This window comes from Lathyrus oleraceus, chromosome 5 (assembly GCF_024323335.1).
Source record: "Lathyrus oleraceus cultivar Zhongwan6 chromosome 5, CAAS_Psat_ZW6_1.0, whole genome shotgun sequence".
In the NCBI taxonomy this organism is placed as follows: Eukaryota; Viridiplantae; Streptophyta; class Magnoliopsida; order Fabales; family Fabaceae; genus Lathyrus; species Lathyrus oleraceus.
The window spans coordinates 292,303,929-292,320,566 of NC_066583.1; the positions used below are offsets into that span (position 1 = coordinate 292,303,929).

General features: G+C 36.5%; 2 protein-coding genes and 1 pseudogene across 9 annotated transcripts in view; all 3 read right to left on the reverse strand.

Annotated features, from left to right (window-relative positions):
- The window catches only part of LOC127084005 (eukaryotic translation initiation factor 2 subunit alpha homolog), a 99,406-nt gene that overhangs the window by 77,571 nt on the left and 5,197 nt on the right, over positions 1–16,638 (reverse strand). The window lies entirely within an intron of this gene.
- The window catches only part of LOC127084003 (uncharacterized), a 54,400-nt gene continuing 40,504 nt past the window's right edge, over positions 2,743–16,638 (reverse strand). For 6 of the 8 annotated variants that reach the window (XM_051024375.1, XM_051024373.1, XM_051024371.1 and 3 more), the window contains exons 8-17: positions 16,432–16,519; positions 15,964–16,257; positions 15,280–15,438; positions 14,549–14,689; positions 14,349–14,405; positions 13,835–13,973; positions 3,994–4,098; positions 3,686–3,882; positions 3,512–3,553; positions 2,743–3,404 (exon numbers count right to left, since the gene is read on the reverse strand). In XM_051024375.1, coding sequence (XP_050880332.1) covers positions 3,252–3,404; positions 3,512–3,553; positions 3,686–3,882; positions 3,994–4,098; positions 13,835–13,973; positions 14,349–14,405; positions 14,549–14,689; positions 15,280–15,438; positions 15,964–16,257; positions 16,432–16,519 — 1,375 coding nt within the window. In that variant the 3' untranslated portion in view covers positions 2,743–3,251. The remainder of the gene's footprint in view (positions 3,405–3,511; positions 3,554–3,685; positions 3,883–3,993; positions 4,099–13,834; positions 13,974–14,348; positions 14,406–14,548; positions 14,690–15,279; positions 15,439–15,963; positions 16,258–16,431; positions 16,520–16,638) is intronic. The other 2 variants (XM_051024369.1, XR_007788599.1) reach the window with 2 other exon arrangements.
- LOC127084007 (DNA-directed RNA polymerase I subunit 1-like) lies at positions 5,903–13,827 on the reverse strand (annotated as a pseudogene).

The window sequence follows — 16,638 nt, forward strand, 5'->3', positions numbered from 1 at the left end:
AGTTAACTTAACGGGGACATCATTTCGTTAATAACCGATTTTCTTTTCATGGGTCGGGTCGGGTCGAGTCGACCTTCCTATTCTAGGGTAGGATCGAGACCTTCCTATTCTAGGATCGGATATGGATCTAAAATTCAAACCCATATTTAAAAAACCAGATTTGTGTCAAAATAGTTTAAATTGGGTATCTATATTGTGGAGAAATTTTAGAAATAAAATAAATTTTCATATCAAACCAAATAAAAATACTCAATTATTTGATAATGATATTCAATTAGTCTATTTCTTATTTTAAATATGTTTGGTTCACATCTTAAACGTTAATTCTAAATTGATGTTGTTCTAAGTAATATAGAACTTTAATTCAACTCTTATAACAAGTACATTTAGATCTCAACCTTTAAGAATAGTTTTTCTGAAGCACTAGATCCAAATATATTCTCTTTTTATATATAATCTAAATTCAGTCAAAAAGAGTTGTAAAATAACTATGAGTAGTTTTCATTTACTAATGATAATATTTTCTTCTCCATTTTTTAAATAAAAAAGATAAGAAGAATTAGGTGAATACTTTTACTCCTCTAGAAAACAACCCTTTTGTTTTTTCTAGTGTTGTCATTATTAATTAAAATAATGCTTTGATTTGGACACAAAGATGAGGGAAGATATGAATTTAGAAACCCTTCACCTATATATGCTGTATATATTACATGAAACCAGTACTTTCTTACATGTGAACCAACTAGAAGGAGCTGATCCAACTTAAAACACTAAACCTCAATAGTCAATTAATTTGACTATTTCCTATATTATGATTGGATGATTGTACTATTTCCTATATTATGACAGGAAAAAATCTTCGGGTGAAAAATAAAGACAAAAGAAAATGAAACAATATGTTGCATATCCATTTCAATCAATGAAGTAAATTTGAAGAACTCAAGATGATTTCTTGGTCTTGATTCATTTCATGATATATTTACAAAGTTATTTTAGGGGAGTTTACTTATAAATAACTAAATATGTTTTACAGTATAATAAATAAAATTAAGAGAAAAAACAAACTAACCAAACATAATTTATTATTCTTGACCGTTCGTCAAAAGATAGAAATTCCAGCAGCAACTATTACACGAAAAGACATATACAACATATAAGACCTCACCCCAACCACATGATTCCACCTTTAGCATATTTTCGTCATTACATTTAATCGGAAGATAACTCTCATATGAGGTGCCGAATATCACATATATGTTTTAACAACTCACACTATATAAAATTCAACACGTATCACATCAAGTATTCTCTCATTCATACTACTTTCTCATTCACTCATTAACTTGTATGTTTGAGTCTTACTTTCACTCTACTGTACTAGAAGCTCACTCTATCGCATAAAAACTTTATTCCACTTGATCTTCAACTATTTTTTGTTTCAGTTTAAAACACTAATTAAAAAAAATACATTCATTTGATATCCTAAAATTCGTCAAGGCACTAATTTATTATATAATATTATTAATGGATAATCAAATAAAAGACTTAAACACTAAAAGGTCAACTAAACAATAATGAAAAGTCCAACTAATAATTTTAATTCTAAATCAAATACAACGGTCTAAAATAACTTATTTAATAAATACTTTATTTTACAAGGTTAGTCCTTCAATACCGAAATTAGCTATAATAAATCTAAAAAAGGGTAAAGTGATGTATGAAAAATATGTGTATCTTTGTATAGTGATATAATTGTAAGATACCCCAAATAGGATGACATATGTTATATGTTGGATATCCGCTCTATGAGGTGGTGTCCATGGCACAGAGGCTTGCCCAAGGAGAGATGTAACATCCTAAAAATAATTAAAATAATATTAATATTATTATTTCAATTTTATTATATTTTTATGATTTTATTATCTTTATTATTATTTTTATTATTATTATTATTATTATTGTTATCAACTAAAAATAAAAATAAAAATATATGTTTATTATTTTATTATTATTATTATTATTATTATTATTATTATTATTATTAATAAGCTAACTAAATTTATTTTAATAAAGTAAACTAAATTTTAATGGGAATAATGGGAAAAGAAGTCGAAGAGGAAAGGGGATAGTGGGAAGTGAAAATGAGAATGAAAATATGATTCTTAAGGTCAAAAAGAGTGAAATGTGAAGAGAGAAAATAGATAGATAGATAAATAGATAGATAAAGAGAAAGAGAGAGAAGAAAATACATACTATGTTCTAGAATATGAAGCATAATATTCTTTAGATATTTGTTCTCTTTTTTATTTAAAAATTATATTTTTATTGTTTTTTAATTTTGGTTTTTCATTGTTTTAGCTCTTTCGCTATGAGCCATCTTATCAAATAAAATTTAAAAAGAAAACTTTGAATTTAAAGAGACAAAAAGAAAAACAATGGTTGTAAGTTTTTTATTTTTAATATTTAACGTTATAATTTTTTATTGCTTTATTGTTTTTGATACATTGATTTTATTAGTTTATTTCACAATATTATATTCTAAGTATTAGGGATTGTTACCTTTTAAAATTTAAAATTATTTTTCATAAATTTAAAAATATACTTTCATACGCATCCTATTCCGTTTTTTTTTTCTAAAATATAATGTTATTTTGTTCCGTTCTTCTTTTCCTAATTACAATAGTAGTCCCAATTTTCCTGAATTAAGTGACAAGAGAGATTGTGAGCTAAATACAAATTCAGTAGCACACGTAAAATAAACACTTCAATTTAGCCGTTTCAAAAGCAATGGCTTTACATGATTTCTCAAATGATATCATCATTCATCTAAAACTGCTACACAATCATTCAACAAACAAACAAAAGTTGGATCATTACAAGAAATCAGAAGATCGCCACTTTAATTAATATCCACTATACCAAAAGAGAAAAAAAAAACTGAAATGGCAAAAGTGTGAAACATGAAACATTAACCTACATCACATGTGTAAAGTGCTGAGATTAAGACTCTCGCGGAGAAAATGAAACTAATATCTAGAACTCTTCATTCCATCTCCAAAACTCTCCGGGGTTACAAGCTACAGAACAGGGTGGCTTGAACACCAAACTTAAGATACCAAAGGCATTTTTGCATAGGCATTCAAATCGATGTACTCTGCTAGAAGGAAATCGTGCTTTGCCTGAAATTTGTTTAGTGGTACTGCCAAAAAAGGACTTGAGAATTGATCTCAGACTCCTTTCCAGAAAACAAACTAAAATTCATCTTTGGGGTACTTGTCACCTTTCCCTAGTTGAAAAAACCACTGAAGTATTTGGAATATCTTGCTGCCCGAGGGCTTCTGCTCTAGCTTTGCATTACAGACTGTATCGTAGTCATGCTTCCGATGAGGAGCAACTATTTTTTCCTGTGATGAAAAATCGGTAATAAAATTAGTGGTAGATTAAAAAAATGTTACCAAATTAATCTTGCACACTGATCATTTTGTGTAATAGAGTGGGATCATAGTGTCACCTTGAATACTTCAAATGGACAGAAATCAGAACCATTACAACCCTGTAGCCACAATAGCACCACAAAATTGTGTTATTGATGCACAACGACATAATACAGGTTTAAACAATCAAGAGTAAAACTCAACAACCTCTGAACCACATTCATAGACTTCATAAGAAACCAAAAGCTTACCGGCATTGGAATGGGGTGTTCATTGTGCAGCACTTGCACAAAGTGCTTGCTTCTAGCTTTGTCTGGCGCAGGACATCTATACAGGACCAGCATGTTGTTACCAGCAAAAGGAGCCACAATGCTACCCCTCCATTTTCTTTTCTGTGGAGGCTTTAGAGGAAATGCCAAAGGTATCTCCTTCTGGATTGTGTCAAACTCTGTTGAAAGAGAATAATTATAATCATAAACATACTCTACCACTACTTTGCAATGAAACCAAAATAGAAATTGATAAAAATTTATTCACGAATATACTATAAAAGCCTTACCAGACCCTTCAAGAAATAAACCAAGCAGACATGAGAATGGGACTACAGTTTCAGCATGTGCAAACCGAAGTCTTGCTTTTTCAAAGCTGCCAGGCACATGTTTTTCTACAGAAGCAATAAAGAAAGTTGAAATGAGAGAATGGTTCACAATGCCCCTTATTCAAGATACAGCCTCCAAAAGGAAAAACAATCAATAGTGAAGTAATACTAACTCTACTTACTAATTCTGAATTAACTAGGATTTCAACCCATAACATTGACAAAATGTTACATACCAATAGTGACAAAGGATAAATGGTTCAGCAAAACAAATGATTAACATATGGAGCTAAACCAGCAAGGGAAGGCAGGAAAGTAAATTCTATCAGTCGGTGTGAGAAGAGTGCCCAGGGACTCAATTCTTAAAAAAAATGTGTAAAACCTTCTTGGATTCCTCTCCCCCTCCTCTCTTCCTCTTCTCCTTCTACATCCTCTCTGAACCAGGATTCTCCTTTACCTCTCTTTATTCTTCTCAGAATTTGGTTGGACCTAACTCATCCCTACAAAACCGGCTCGTAAGGTGAGGATTGTCCCCCCTTATAAACACAACACTGACCATATCTCTAAATAATGTGGGACTAAATTCACCCCTTCAAATCCAACACAATGAAGATGTTGGAGGCTGCAATTAAGGCAAGACAAATGCCGCAATTAAGGCGACTAGGGGCAGACCACAATGAAGGCAGAAATTCCAACACACCCTCACGCTTGGGCCTCAATGAGCCCGAAGCGTGGACGATGTGAAAAGCCCAACAACGGATCTAGGATAGGCTCTAATACCATCTCGCATGTTTCCTCTTCAAGACCATCATCGTAATCAACCTCATCCATAGCTTGCTGTTTACTCTTTTAACCAAGATCATCAGCATCCTCTGTAGCATCCTCTGTGTCATCAGTATCACCATCACCGTCATCGTCAGTTTGACCATTTTTGTTAGATTCTGAATCATTGCTATGATCATTTTCTAGACCACTTTTGCCTTGGAAATATTTTAATGTAACTTTCAATCGCATCCTCCAATTCCCTCACAAAGCTAACTCTTAGAGTTTCCTCCCGGTCTTCAAGTGTAATATCAGTGTATTTTGGATAGTGTTTAGGTTTATGCAGTTTCATCGTAAGCTTATATATATTGCAAATGTGTTGGTCTTTTATGGCATTGGGTACAACAGAAACTTTCATATTTTAAGTTATGTCCTTTGAAGCACGGACACCTCTACGAGTAGGCGTGTCACAGTGTCCGACACTTGTATGGCACCCGTACGACACATGTCGAAAAAGTCAAAGAAGTGTCAGAAAGTCAGACAAGTGTCCACTAAAAAATGAGTTTTTTCTTTGTTTCAACACTCTTTAAATCAATGGTTGACACTCGTATGACACTCATAACACATGTCACACAATTCAGACAAATGTTTCAAACAAAAATTTGTTTTTTTCTTTGCTTCAACACACGTTTATACATATTTTGGACAAATCTCATACAAATTTAAATTTGTTAAACGCGCATTTAAGCAATGTTATCAATAAAGAATTAAAAATTTTAATTTTAATTAGAATATTTTCAACTTTTTTATCATAGATGGCTAAATAAATCTGAAATACTCTCTTATATATAGCGGTGTCAGTGTCCTATGTTTGGACATTAACGGTGTCGGAGTGTCCGTGTCGTGTCCCGGTGTCCGTGTCGGAGTCCGTGCTTCATAGGTTATGTCAGCTATAGTTATCTTTTTCATTTTGTCTGCAAGGCAGATAGCATTTTCCATAATTTATTGGATCTCAGGGGGCATGACGTAAAGGGAGACTTGATGCTATCTAAGGCTGCCACCACAATTTCGTGCAAACGAGGAATTCCAAGAATCACATTCATTTCACCTCGACTAGCAAGATAGAAAGTATTCAAAGTCATTTGTGTTGCTGGTTCTTCCAGACTGAGAAGCTAACACACCAACTGGTTCACCTGGTTGAGCAAGACTTGAGATGTACTTGTGCTCCATCAATTGTAGAAAATCTTCATGTTTCAATGAACTGAAATTTCTCTGTTTTGAAGAGAAATCACGAATGAAGTTTTCTGCTTTTCCTTTAAGAGCATCAGGCAACTTGTTAATATAAGGACTGGATCTACCTAGCTGACGGCAACAGTTGCTGTAAACCAATTCTTTGTTCCTTCTCGACCAGCCATACAATGAAAGTAATATTCCTGTGGATGAAGAGCAGTAAGAAACCGATCAATAATTAACCCTCCTGCCCTGGGGGAACAATCCCATGATAGAAAGCATAGTAAGGTCTTGCCAGAAACCATACGTGGGACTCGTTTTCCTTCCAACTCTTGCTGGCCAAGATGAGAAGATATATGCTAGAAGTTGACCATACTTCCCTTAGCTCCAGATGTAGTCATAAGAGAAATCCATTACTGAGCTAGTTCTGGAGTTAAGATTACTTATCATCTTCCTATTTAAGTATGTTAAGGCTGCTTCTCCATTACTGCGTATTTTTTTCTCAACATTCAACCGCGTTGTGATTGGATCAATATTATCACTTTCCATGACTCCAATGAATTCACGATGAACAATGTCACAATGTCACCAAGTTGATTTATTCTTTCACTATCCTTTCCTTCTGTTATCAGAAGATCATCAACCCCACATGTGAACCCGTGCATCTGTAAAAAGTTGGTGAATAGCCAACTTAATGCTGACAGAAGAATGCCAGCAGTATTTGAGCCATAAAACTCTTGCACTGTATGCACCATTCCATACTCACCAAATTGAGCCTTGTCAACTACACCACGCACCAAATCACTTTTATATATCAACAATTTATCCTCATTCTTATCCCTTTTTCTTGAGGTATCTTTAGTGTGTTTTTTCCCTCCTCATTTGAGTCTTAAAAAAACTAGATTGAGATTTTCGCATTCTTCTCAACAGTAAATGGTGGGCAACCTTTAGTGCTATAGCATAGCAATGATTGATAACCTGTTTCCCTGTCCACAGTGGCTCTGGCTTGAATATTGGTGGAGGAAACTGAAACATTTCACTCTCGGAGTTTGACATGAATATTTTCTGACCTGGTTTACAAGTGACAAAGCCTGACGCAGTCATGGATACACCAGAACTGTAGAGAAGTTGATTGAACTCGTCACAGCTCAAAAAGGTATTTTTTTTTTTTTGAGAAGATCAGCACTTACAATATGATCCTGAATCAAGGCTCTGATTGGATCACCACTTGTAGGCTTCACATATTGGTTGTTGGCATTTACAAGAATGTAAGCTTCAGCGCCTGAAATTTCTTCATGTGGAAAATTAACATTAATCTCATCACCATCAAAATCGGCATTGTATGTACTGCAGTTTGCATAATGCATGCAAATTGTTTTCTCCCCCTTTAGAACACGGACTGCATGTAGCATTATATTAGGCTTATGAAGTGTTGGCTGTAGATTGACAAGCACTACATCGCCATCCTTCTAGTGACGATGCACAACTTTTCCTTCAAATTCATGGTGACGTATCTCCCCTCTTGACGATTGTAATTTCCTTGATGTAAAAGAACGTAACCTCCTCTCTAGTGGAAGCGTGAGTGTTGATGTTTTATCAGCATAGAGCGTGGCACACAGATGGGTTTCAGGACCATTTAGGATAGCTTCCCTTAACTTGACTACATTCCAAGGAGTAACTCTCAGGATATATTAACCTTAGAGCAAAATATGGGGGAATCCCAATTTCATTGACTGCTAAATAAGGATCTGGTGATATGACAGAGCGGCATGCAAAATTAACCCTCTTTCTCATCATTTTCTGGCGAAAGATGCCTTCCTTCTTTTCCAGCAATTGACATATTCCAGTAATCACGGCTTTTTGGCTTTTGGAAGATCCATCCACCGTCTAAGATTGTTGATATTTGTAAATATAGTATTAAGAATATTTGTATATCGAATAGTCTCACATCGACTATATCATGTAATTAGTTATAATCTCTCTATATATAATAAAGTCTCCGTAGTGTTTTTCAAAACACGGTTTATTCAAATGTATGTCTCGTAGTCTCTTGTATTTCAACATGGTATCTAGAGCCTGCTAAGAGGCAATTCTTTCTTCGCCGTGCTTTATCCGGTTGACCCACTGTCTTCCGGTGAATTCTTTTTTTTTGCAAACCGTGTCATCACTCCGGTTTGCCTCTCACTTTTCAAAATTCTCCGGTAACCTACCAGCAAAAGCGCCTCTTCCGATCCAGCCGCTCCCCACTTTTCATCGGCAGAAACCTCCGCACATGACAGCACCTCCGACGATCGATCCCGACAATTTTCCACCGCTCCACTCTCCATAGGGCAATTGTTTCAGATCCGATACTCATGGCTACTCCTCATAACTTTACGCCAAACTACGATAATTTCCTCAGGTGGTATCAGAATTATCAGAACTTGGATTCTACTGCTTCGATAGCACACACTGGTAACTCATCTGCTTGTCTTTCTCAATCATCTTGGATCCTTGATTCTGGTGCGTCTGATCATGTTACCGATAATAAAAATCTTTTCTCTTCCCTCTCTACATCCGGTTTCTTACCTACTATAACTTCTGCCAATGGTTCTCAAACCCGATCTGAAGGGATCGGTGCTGTTCAAATTCTACCTTCTCTCTCGGTTAATTATGTCCTCTATGTACCTAATTGTCCATTTAATTTACTTTCAGTCAGTCGTTTAACTCGTTCTCTTGATTGTAGTGTCACCTTCACTCAATAATGTTACCCTGCAGGATCGGAGTTCGGGACGGACGATTGGTGTCGGATGTGAGTCTCAAGGCCTTTATTACCTCTCAGTGTCATCTTAGACATGCTCAGCCAAAGATTCTCCACTCACTATCCATGCTCAGTTAGGTCATCCCAGTCTTTCCAAACTACATAATTTGGTGCCAAATTTATCGAAGGTATCTACTTTACATTGTGAGTCGTGTCAGCTAGGGAAACACACTCGTGATCAATTTCCCAATCGAGTCAATAAACGAGGTTCGTCCCCTTTTGCTTTAGTTCACACCGATGTTTGGGGTCCCTCGCGTACTGTCTCTACTCTTGAGTCTAGGTATTTTGTCACCTTTATTGATGATTTTTCACGTTGCACGTGGTTATTTTTAATGAAGAATAAGTCTGAATTATTTTCTATTTTTGAACAATTCTATCAAGAAATAAGAACTCAATTCGCTGTGTCTATCCGTACCTTAAGAAGTGACAATGCTCGTGAATATTTATCCCAACAATTTCAGAATTTTATGTCACGCAATGGTATTCTCCATCAAACATCTTGCCCTCACACACCTCAACAAAACGGGGTAGCCGAACGCAAAAATCGGCATCTTGTAGAAACCACTCGGACCCTACTTCTCCATAGTAATGTTCCACTTCGGTTTTGGGGGGATGCTGTGCTAACGGCATGTTACCTTATAAATCGCATGCCCTCATCTGTCCTTAATAATAAAATCCCTCATTCAATCCTTTTTCCCAATTCCCCACTTCACCCCATTCCTCCTCAAGTCTTCGGGTCCACATGTTTTGTACACAATCTCTCTCCTGGTCTTGATAAACTCTCAGCTCGATCACTAAAGTGTGTCTTTCTTGGTTATCATCGATCCCAAAAAGGTTATTGTTGTTATTCACATACTTTACAACGATATCTAGTATCGGCCGATATTACCTTCTTCGAGTCGGTTCCATATTTCGAGTCCAATCACGTAACTCCATAACCCATTCAAGAAAGTACTCCCACACCTTTTCCGGCAGTTATTAATGTCTCGTCTATCATTATCCCCCATCAGTCTAGGGCTCCTGACCCACCCACTTCTCGACCACTTCAAACATATCAGCGTCGTCACCCAACGCTTGTCGTCCCTGTCCCTGAAGTCATACTGTCCCTGAGGTCATTGAAAACTCTCCTCCGACGCCTCCGTCATCACCAGATCTGATCCTGCAACCTGAGTCCGATCTTCCGATCATCGTCTTTCCCGTCTTCTTTGTCTTCTGTTTCTATTCCTAAAACTCCAGGTGAAGCATTATCTCACCCTGAGTGGAGGCAAGCAATGATTGATGAAATGTGTGCTCTTCAAAGCTATGGTACCTGGGAACTGGTTCCTCTACCCCATGGGAAATCTTTAGTAGGTTGTCGTTGGCTTTATACAGTGAAGGTTGGTCCAGATGGTAAAATTGATCAATTTAAAGCTCGTTTGGTAGCCAAAGGATACACTCAGATTTTTGGATTGGATTATAATGATATCTTCTCGCCTGTAGCCAAGATGACATCTGTTAGACTTCTTCTAGCCATTGCAGCCATTCGACATTGGCCTCTTCATCAACTTGACATCAAAAATGCTTTTTTACATGGTGATCTTGAAGAGGAAGTATATATGGAACAACCACCTGGATTTGTTGCTTAGGGGGAGTCATCGAATATGGTGTGTAGGTTACACAGGTCTCTTTATGGTCTTAAGCAATCTCCGAGAGCTTGGTTCGGCAGATTCAGCACTGTAGTACAACAGTTTGGTATGATCCGTAGTGAAGCTAATCATTCTGTTTTTTATCGTCACTCAGCCCAAGGGTGTATTTATCTTATTGTGTACGTAGATGATATTGTCATAACTGGTAGTGATCAACAGGTATATTCCAGTTAAAGCAACATCTCTCGAATCAATTTCAGACAAAAGATCTTGGTAAACTTCGTTATTTCTTGGGTATTGAGGTAGCTCAATCTAAAGATGGTTTGGTGATTTCTCAACGGAAATATGTTGTGGATATTTTGGAAGAAACAAGTTTGTTGAATGTTAAACCAGCTGATACTCCTATGGATCCAAGTGTCAAACTACTACCCAATCAGGGGGAGCCTTTATCTGACTCAGGAAGGTATAGAAGATTGATTGGAAAGTTGAATTATCTCACAGTCACTCGTCCGGACATTTCTTTTGCAATTAGTGTCGTAAGTCAGTTCTTAAACTCCCCTTGTCAGGAACACATGGATGATGTTATCCGGATTCTGAGATACATCAAATGTGCTCCAAGAAAAGGTCTAGTGTATGAAAATAAAGGACATACTCAGATAGTTGGATACTCCGATGCTGATTGGGCAGGGTCACCCATTGATAGACGATCCACCTCTGGGTATTGTGTACTTGTTGGAGGCAACCTTATATCCTGGAAAAGTAAGAAACAAAACGTAGTTGCAAGATCAAGCGCCGAGGCAGAGTATATGGTCATGGCAATGGCAACATGTGAACTTATTTGGTTAAAACAGTTGCTCAAGGAACTTCAAATTGAAGAAGCAAGACCAATGACACTTATTTGTGATAATCAAGCCGCATTGCACATTACTTCAAATCCAGTCTTCCATGAGAGGACCAAACATATTGAGATAGACTGTCACTTTATCAGAGAGAAAATTGAATCAGGTGACATCGTCACAAACTTTGTCAACTCTAATGATCAATTGGCAGACGTGTTTACAAAATCTCTACGAAGTCCCAAACTAATTATATATGTAACAAGCTTGGTGCGTTTGACTTATATGCTCAAACTTGAGGGGGAGTATTGATATTTGTAAATATAATATTAAGAATATTTGTATATCGAATAATCTCACATCGACTATATCATGTAATTAGTTATAATCTCTATATATAATAAAGTCTCCGTAATGCTTTTCAAAACACACGGTTTATTCAAATGTCTCTTAGTCTCTTGTATTTCAACAAAGATGATTGATGCATCTGACGTGTTTAGATGGGCTTGTCCCAAGGATATGTTGGACTCTAAAACCTTACTCAACATAACAGTTTGAGGATGATCTGCCGAATTATCACCTGCTTTCATTGTGGGGCAAAATTTGATTGGTGCAACGAAAATGTTTTCCAAAAAGAATATCGAGTGACCGACTTTCTTTCCAAAACCTTGATTTTGAAGGTCACTGATATACGAGCACAGCGTAGCTTCACTTTTCCACAAAAGCTCTAGAATTCCCTAAATAGGGAGGGTAGCAAAGACCCAAAAAGTGAAGTTTGCTCAATAAACTTTCTCAGAATTTGGGATGGGTCCAACTCATCCCTACAAAACCGACTTGTAAGGTGAGGATCCCCCCACTTATAAACACAACACATACCATATCTCTTAGCAATGTGGTACTAAATCCACCCCTTCAAAGCTAACACAATGAAGGTGTTAGAGGATGCAATGAGGCAAGCCAAAATGCCACAATTAAGACGACTAGGGGAGGACCGTAATTAAGGCGGAAAGTCCAACACACCCCCTCTCGCTTGGGCTTCAATGAGCCTGAAGCGTGGACGATGCGGGAAGCCCAACAGTGGATCTAGGATAGGCTCTAATACCATCTCAGAATTTGGATTGGGCCTAACTCATCCCTAAAAAACTGACTTGTAAGATGAGGATTGCCCCCACTTATAAACACAACACAGACCATATATCTCTTGGTAATGTGGGACTAAATTCACCCCTTCAGAGTTAACACAATGAAGGTGTTAGGGGCTGCAATGAGGCAAGCCAAAGTGCCGCAGTTAAGGCGACTAGGGGTGGACCGCAATTAAGACGGAAAGTCCAACAAACTTATTAGACAATATTCGACTTTCATTATCCACACTTCCTAAAGATATTTCATCATTAATTGTTTCACTTGTCAAGGATGCATCGCTGCATTTGCTCTAGCTTGAGAAGCTGAGAGAGCTTTCACGTGAAACTTTGGATTAGTAATTTTAGGACTGACGTTTCCACAATTTTGACACTTCCTGTAATCCTTATGTAGAAATGTTCTTAGAACGGACATTGCCTCGGAAAATTGAAGGGATGTCCAATTTTCTACCGGTTGCTCGATTCTACTACATTGGTTTTCATCATCAACATCACCATCGCCTGAATCTAGAGGTCCATCTAATTCAATTTCATCCAAACTTTTGGCCTTGCTAACATTCCCATCCATAATTAACTTCAATTGGGACACAAGCTCTCCCACCTCGTTTCTACTAGGCCTTAAAATGATGGCAAGAGAAACATGTTTTCTTTATAATATTGCCAAGAAATGTGAATATCAAAGGGTTGTAGACAGGTGCAACAAGCTCGATATGACCAAAATGACCTGAGTAGTGATCTTTGGGCAAGACCACAGGTTTTACAAGGAAACCTATCCACAAGAGGACCAAAAGCAGGATCATATAATCCACCAGGTATGGAACACGACCAAGATTATCTACCAGAACGACATCGGTTACTCTAACGCGACATCTCTTAATTATCTTTATCCATCAGAAAGCTAAAGGCCACGCCTCCACAGAATTCGTTGCGCCCTCGGTAGCGAGAGCCATGGTGCTGCGGAGAAAGAGAGTCCAGAAAAGCTTTCGGTGGCTTGGTGAATGAAGAAAAACACAATAGTATAGAGATGATTGTGGTAGGGTTATTGCTTCCCGGTTGGCCTTTTGCAAACAAACTTGAGGTCGTGGGAAGGAGGAGGAGGAGCATGGAGCAGAAAAGAGGCACGGTGCAATTATGAAAATGGTATCAGAGACTCCGAGATCCGTTGGGACACCTGCTATCAGGTTTCCACTACCCACCATTTATATGTACGCACCAAGTTCAATAGTACTGGGTGTGAGGGTGTGTGTTAAAGAATCACACATCGGATGGGATATGACTTGGAAATCTGTTTATAAGTGAGACCAATCTTCATCTTATAAATCGGTTATGTAAGATTGAGTTAGGCCCAATCCAAATTCTAAGAAAATGATATGACATGCAAGAACCTCAATACTAAAAATGCTAAACTACCTTCTTTAGCCATGATAGCTTGCTCCATGGATTGAACAACATCTTCAAGTAATGGCATCCCCATTCTATAATTTATTGATTTACCATAACCCTTCAGAATGTACATTTCTAAGTCATCTGTCCACTCCAGCAATGTAATCTATATACACAAAATTTAACATTTTATAAGCATACATGCAATTGTATTGGAGAAAAACTCAGCCACAAATCTTGATTATATGTGCGGGAGCTAAACGAGTTTTTTGAATACACTCATCAATAGTAACTTCCTTGGCATTCACAGCATGAAAAACGTCATATTCAGTTTCTTTGAGGTCAATTGACATATTATAGAAATATCATATCAAGGAGTCAAAACTTGGTTCTTGGATATCATAAAGTCAAAATTAAATGATGGTCTGACATCTTTTAATTTTTACTATATTTAAATATTTCCAAGCAAATAAAAAGGAAAAAGTCAAAGGTTAGATCAAATATCAAATCACAACATCTTGACCATAAAAGTACAAAGTACCTCAGATGGGCTGAAAAGACTACAAGCTTGATCAGTTATATCCAACAAGGATGCTTCCTGCCAAAATAACCACAAAACGAACAATTGGAAACAGAAAAACAAAAATAACTAACATCCAAGACACAAGTAAATGATTATGTCTGAACTTAAAATAAAAACATAGGGAAAATCAGAAGTTGGGAATAAAGAAATGGTGTCACCTCTTTACATAAGAACCAAAGAGATGCTGTAACCTGCCTTGTAAAATTCAGTCCATAACGCCCAACTAATGCAGATGTAATCTCATCCAAGGTAGGTTCCTTAAGTTTATCAACTGCGGGCTCCTGCCTTTTCCTGAAATCCTGCTCTCATAAAAAAAAAATCATATAACCATAAAAAAAAAGTCAGGAAAAAAACTAGAGACTACTTTTTTTGTTACAAAACATTCAATACCTTTAAGACTACCGAAGATCACAAAATATACAATTTAGATAAACAGAGATAACATATGTATGAATATTTTAAGTATAGCCTCTTTAAACACAAAATTGCTTTCATATTCAACATATGAAGGCCTACATTAGACAAATATAGTGATTTCAACTAAATTTGTTAATCTCCGTAGGAACGGTGTAACGGGACAAAACTGTAAGCAGAAAGCACATAACAGAAAAATATAAGCAAATTTATCGCTGAAAGGAACACAAAAACATGATTTTCCTGATTGGCCATCAAAAATGGTCTAAAATATACGCCCAGCAGAAAAAGTGCCACATGCAGCTTGGGTGACTGTATATAACAATAATGCATAGAAGCATAATTGTAAATACATTAAAATGCATGAAATTGGCTAATCTATAATCAGATTACATGTAATGTAATTGTGTCAGATAAACATGAAACTTTTGCATTAGAAATCCAACTGAGAAATTAATAATTGCTACAGCATTACCTTGTAGTTTTGACAACATTCATGAAATCTCAGCATGGTGTCACTAGCACGGTTTTCACTTATAACAGAAAAGGCTCTGTGCTCCCCAGGTCCAAGAGTTCCATTGCCACTGAAAATACCCATTCCAAATGCGACAGCACTAGCTGATGCTCGGGGAATCTATTTTGCACACATAAGAGAGATGCATAAGTTTTTGAAATATCAAAAGGAAAATTCATGTCTTAGACTCTCAGTGTTGCAGTGGCACTGCAACTAATCATGATGTATTAGCATTCATTTATTAATTCAAAACAATGTGTTCTAACTCTCCCAAAACTATTAGTGACACTAACGTACGTTGAGATTACCAGAAACTTCAAAAGAACAAATCTACCTAAAGATAAAAATGAAGATGAACTCACCTGAGTTGCCTTTATAGAATATATGTCTGGATGGTAATCCTCATCAAACAAACTTGGAAACCTATCTCTAAGTTTTTGAAATATCAAAAGGAAAATTCATGTCTTAGACTCTCAGTGTTACAGTGGCACTGCAACTAATCATGATGTATTAGCATTCATTTATTAATTCAAAACAATGTGTTCTAACTCTCCCAAAACTATTAGTGACACTATCGTACGTTGAGATTACCAGAAACTTCAAAAGAACAAATCTACCTAAAGATAAAAATGAAGATGAACTCACCTGAGTTGCCTTTATAGGATATATGTCTGGATGGTAATCCTCATCAAACAAACTTGGAAACCTATCTCTAACCCTGATTCCAAGAGCATATAATTCTTCCTCTCCTCTTCTAATTAACTCACCGCCCTTAAGCTTTCCTTGCCAAGGAGATTTCCATCCATTCAACCAAGTAGGAATTCTCTCCGAAGACAAATGTTTCTCTTTTGCATCCTTTATAAGAACTTCCAAATGGGCTGACAAATTGTCCAACTGCTTTATTCTTTTCTTTGTAGGAGAACGGGTCCCATGCCTTGCCTGGCAATGTAACATAGCATTATCAATTATCATACTCTTGAACACGCTGCATAGAAATATAAAATATACGGAATTTATGTGAAAATTACAAAAACAAGCGTAAATGTGTGGTAAAAGTAGAACATCATTCATAACTAATGAAATAATTAAACCCTAAACTGGTAAGAAAATTACCACTAGATTTAAATGTATTGGAGTGCATCCTTCAGGAATTTTAGAAGGAATGAAGTTCTTGTCAGTAATGTCTTTCACAACTCCGTACCTAAGCAGAAAATTAACACGCGCAATTTCATCAATCTCAATTAAGTTTCAAAAAATTGATCAAGCACACACGCAATCACAAATGCATATAGAAGTCTTGTCAAAATCAAAGGCAACAAA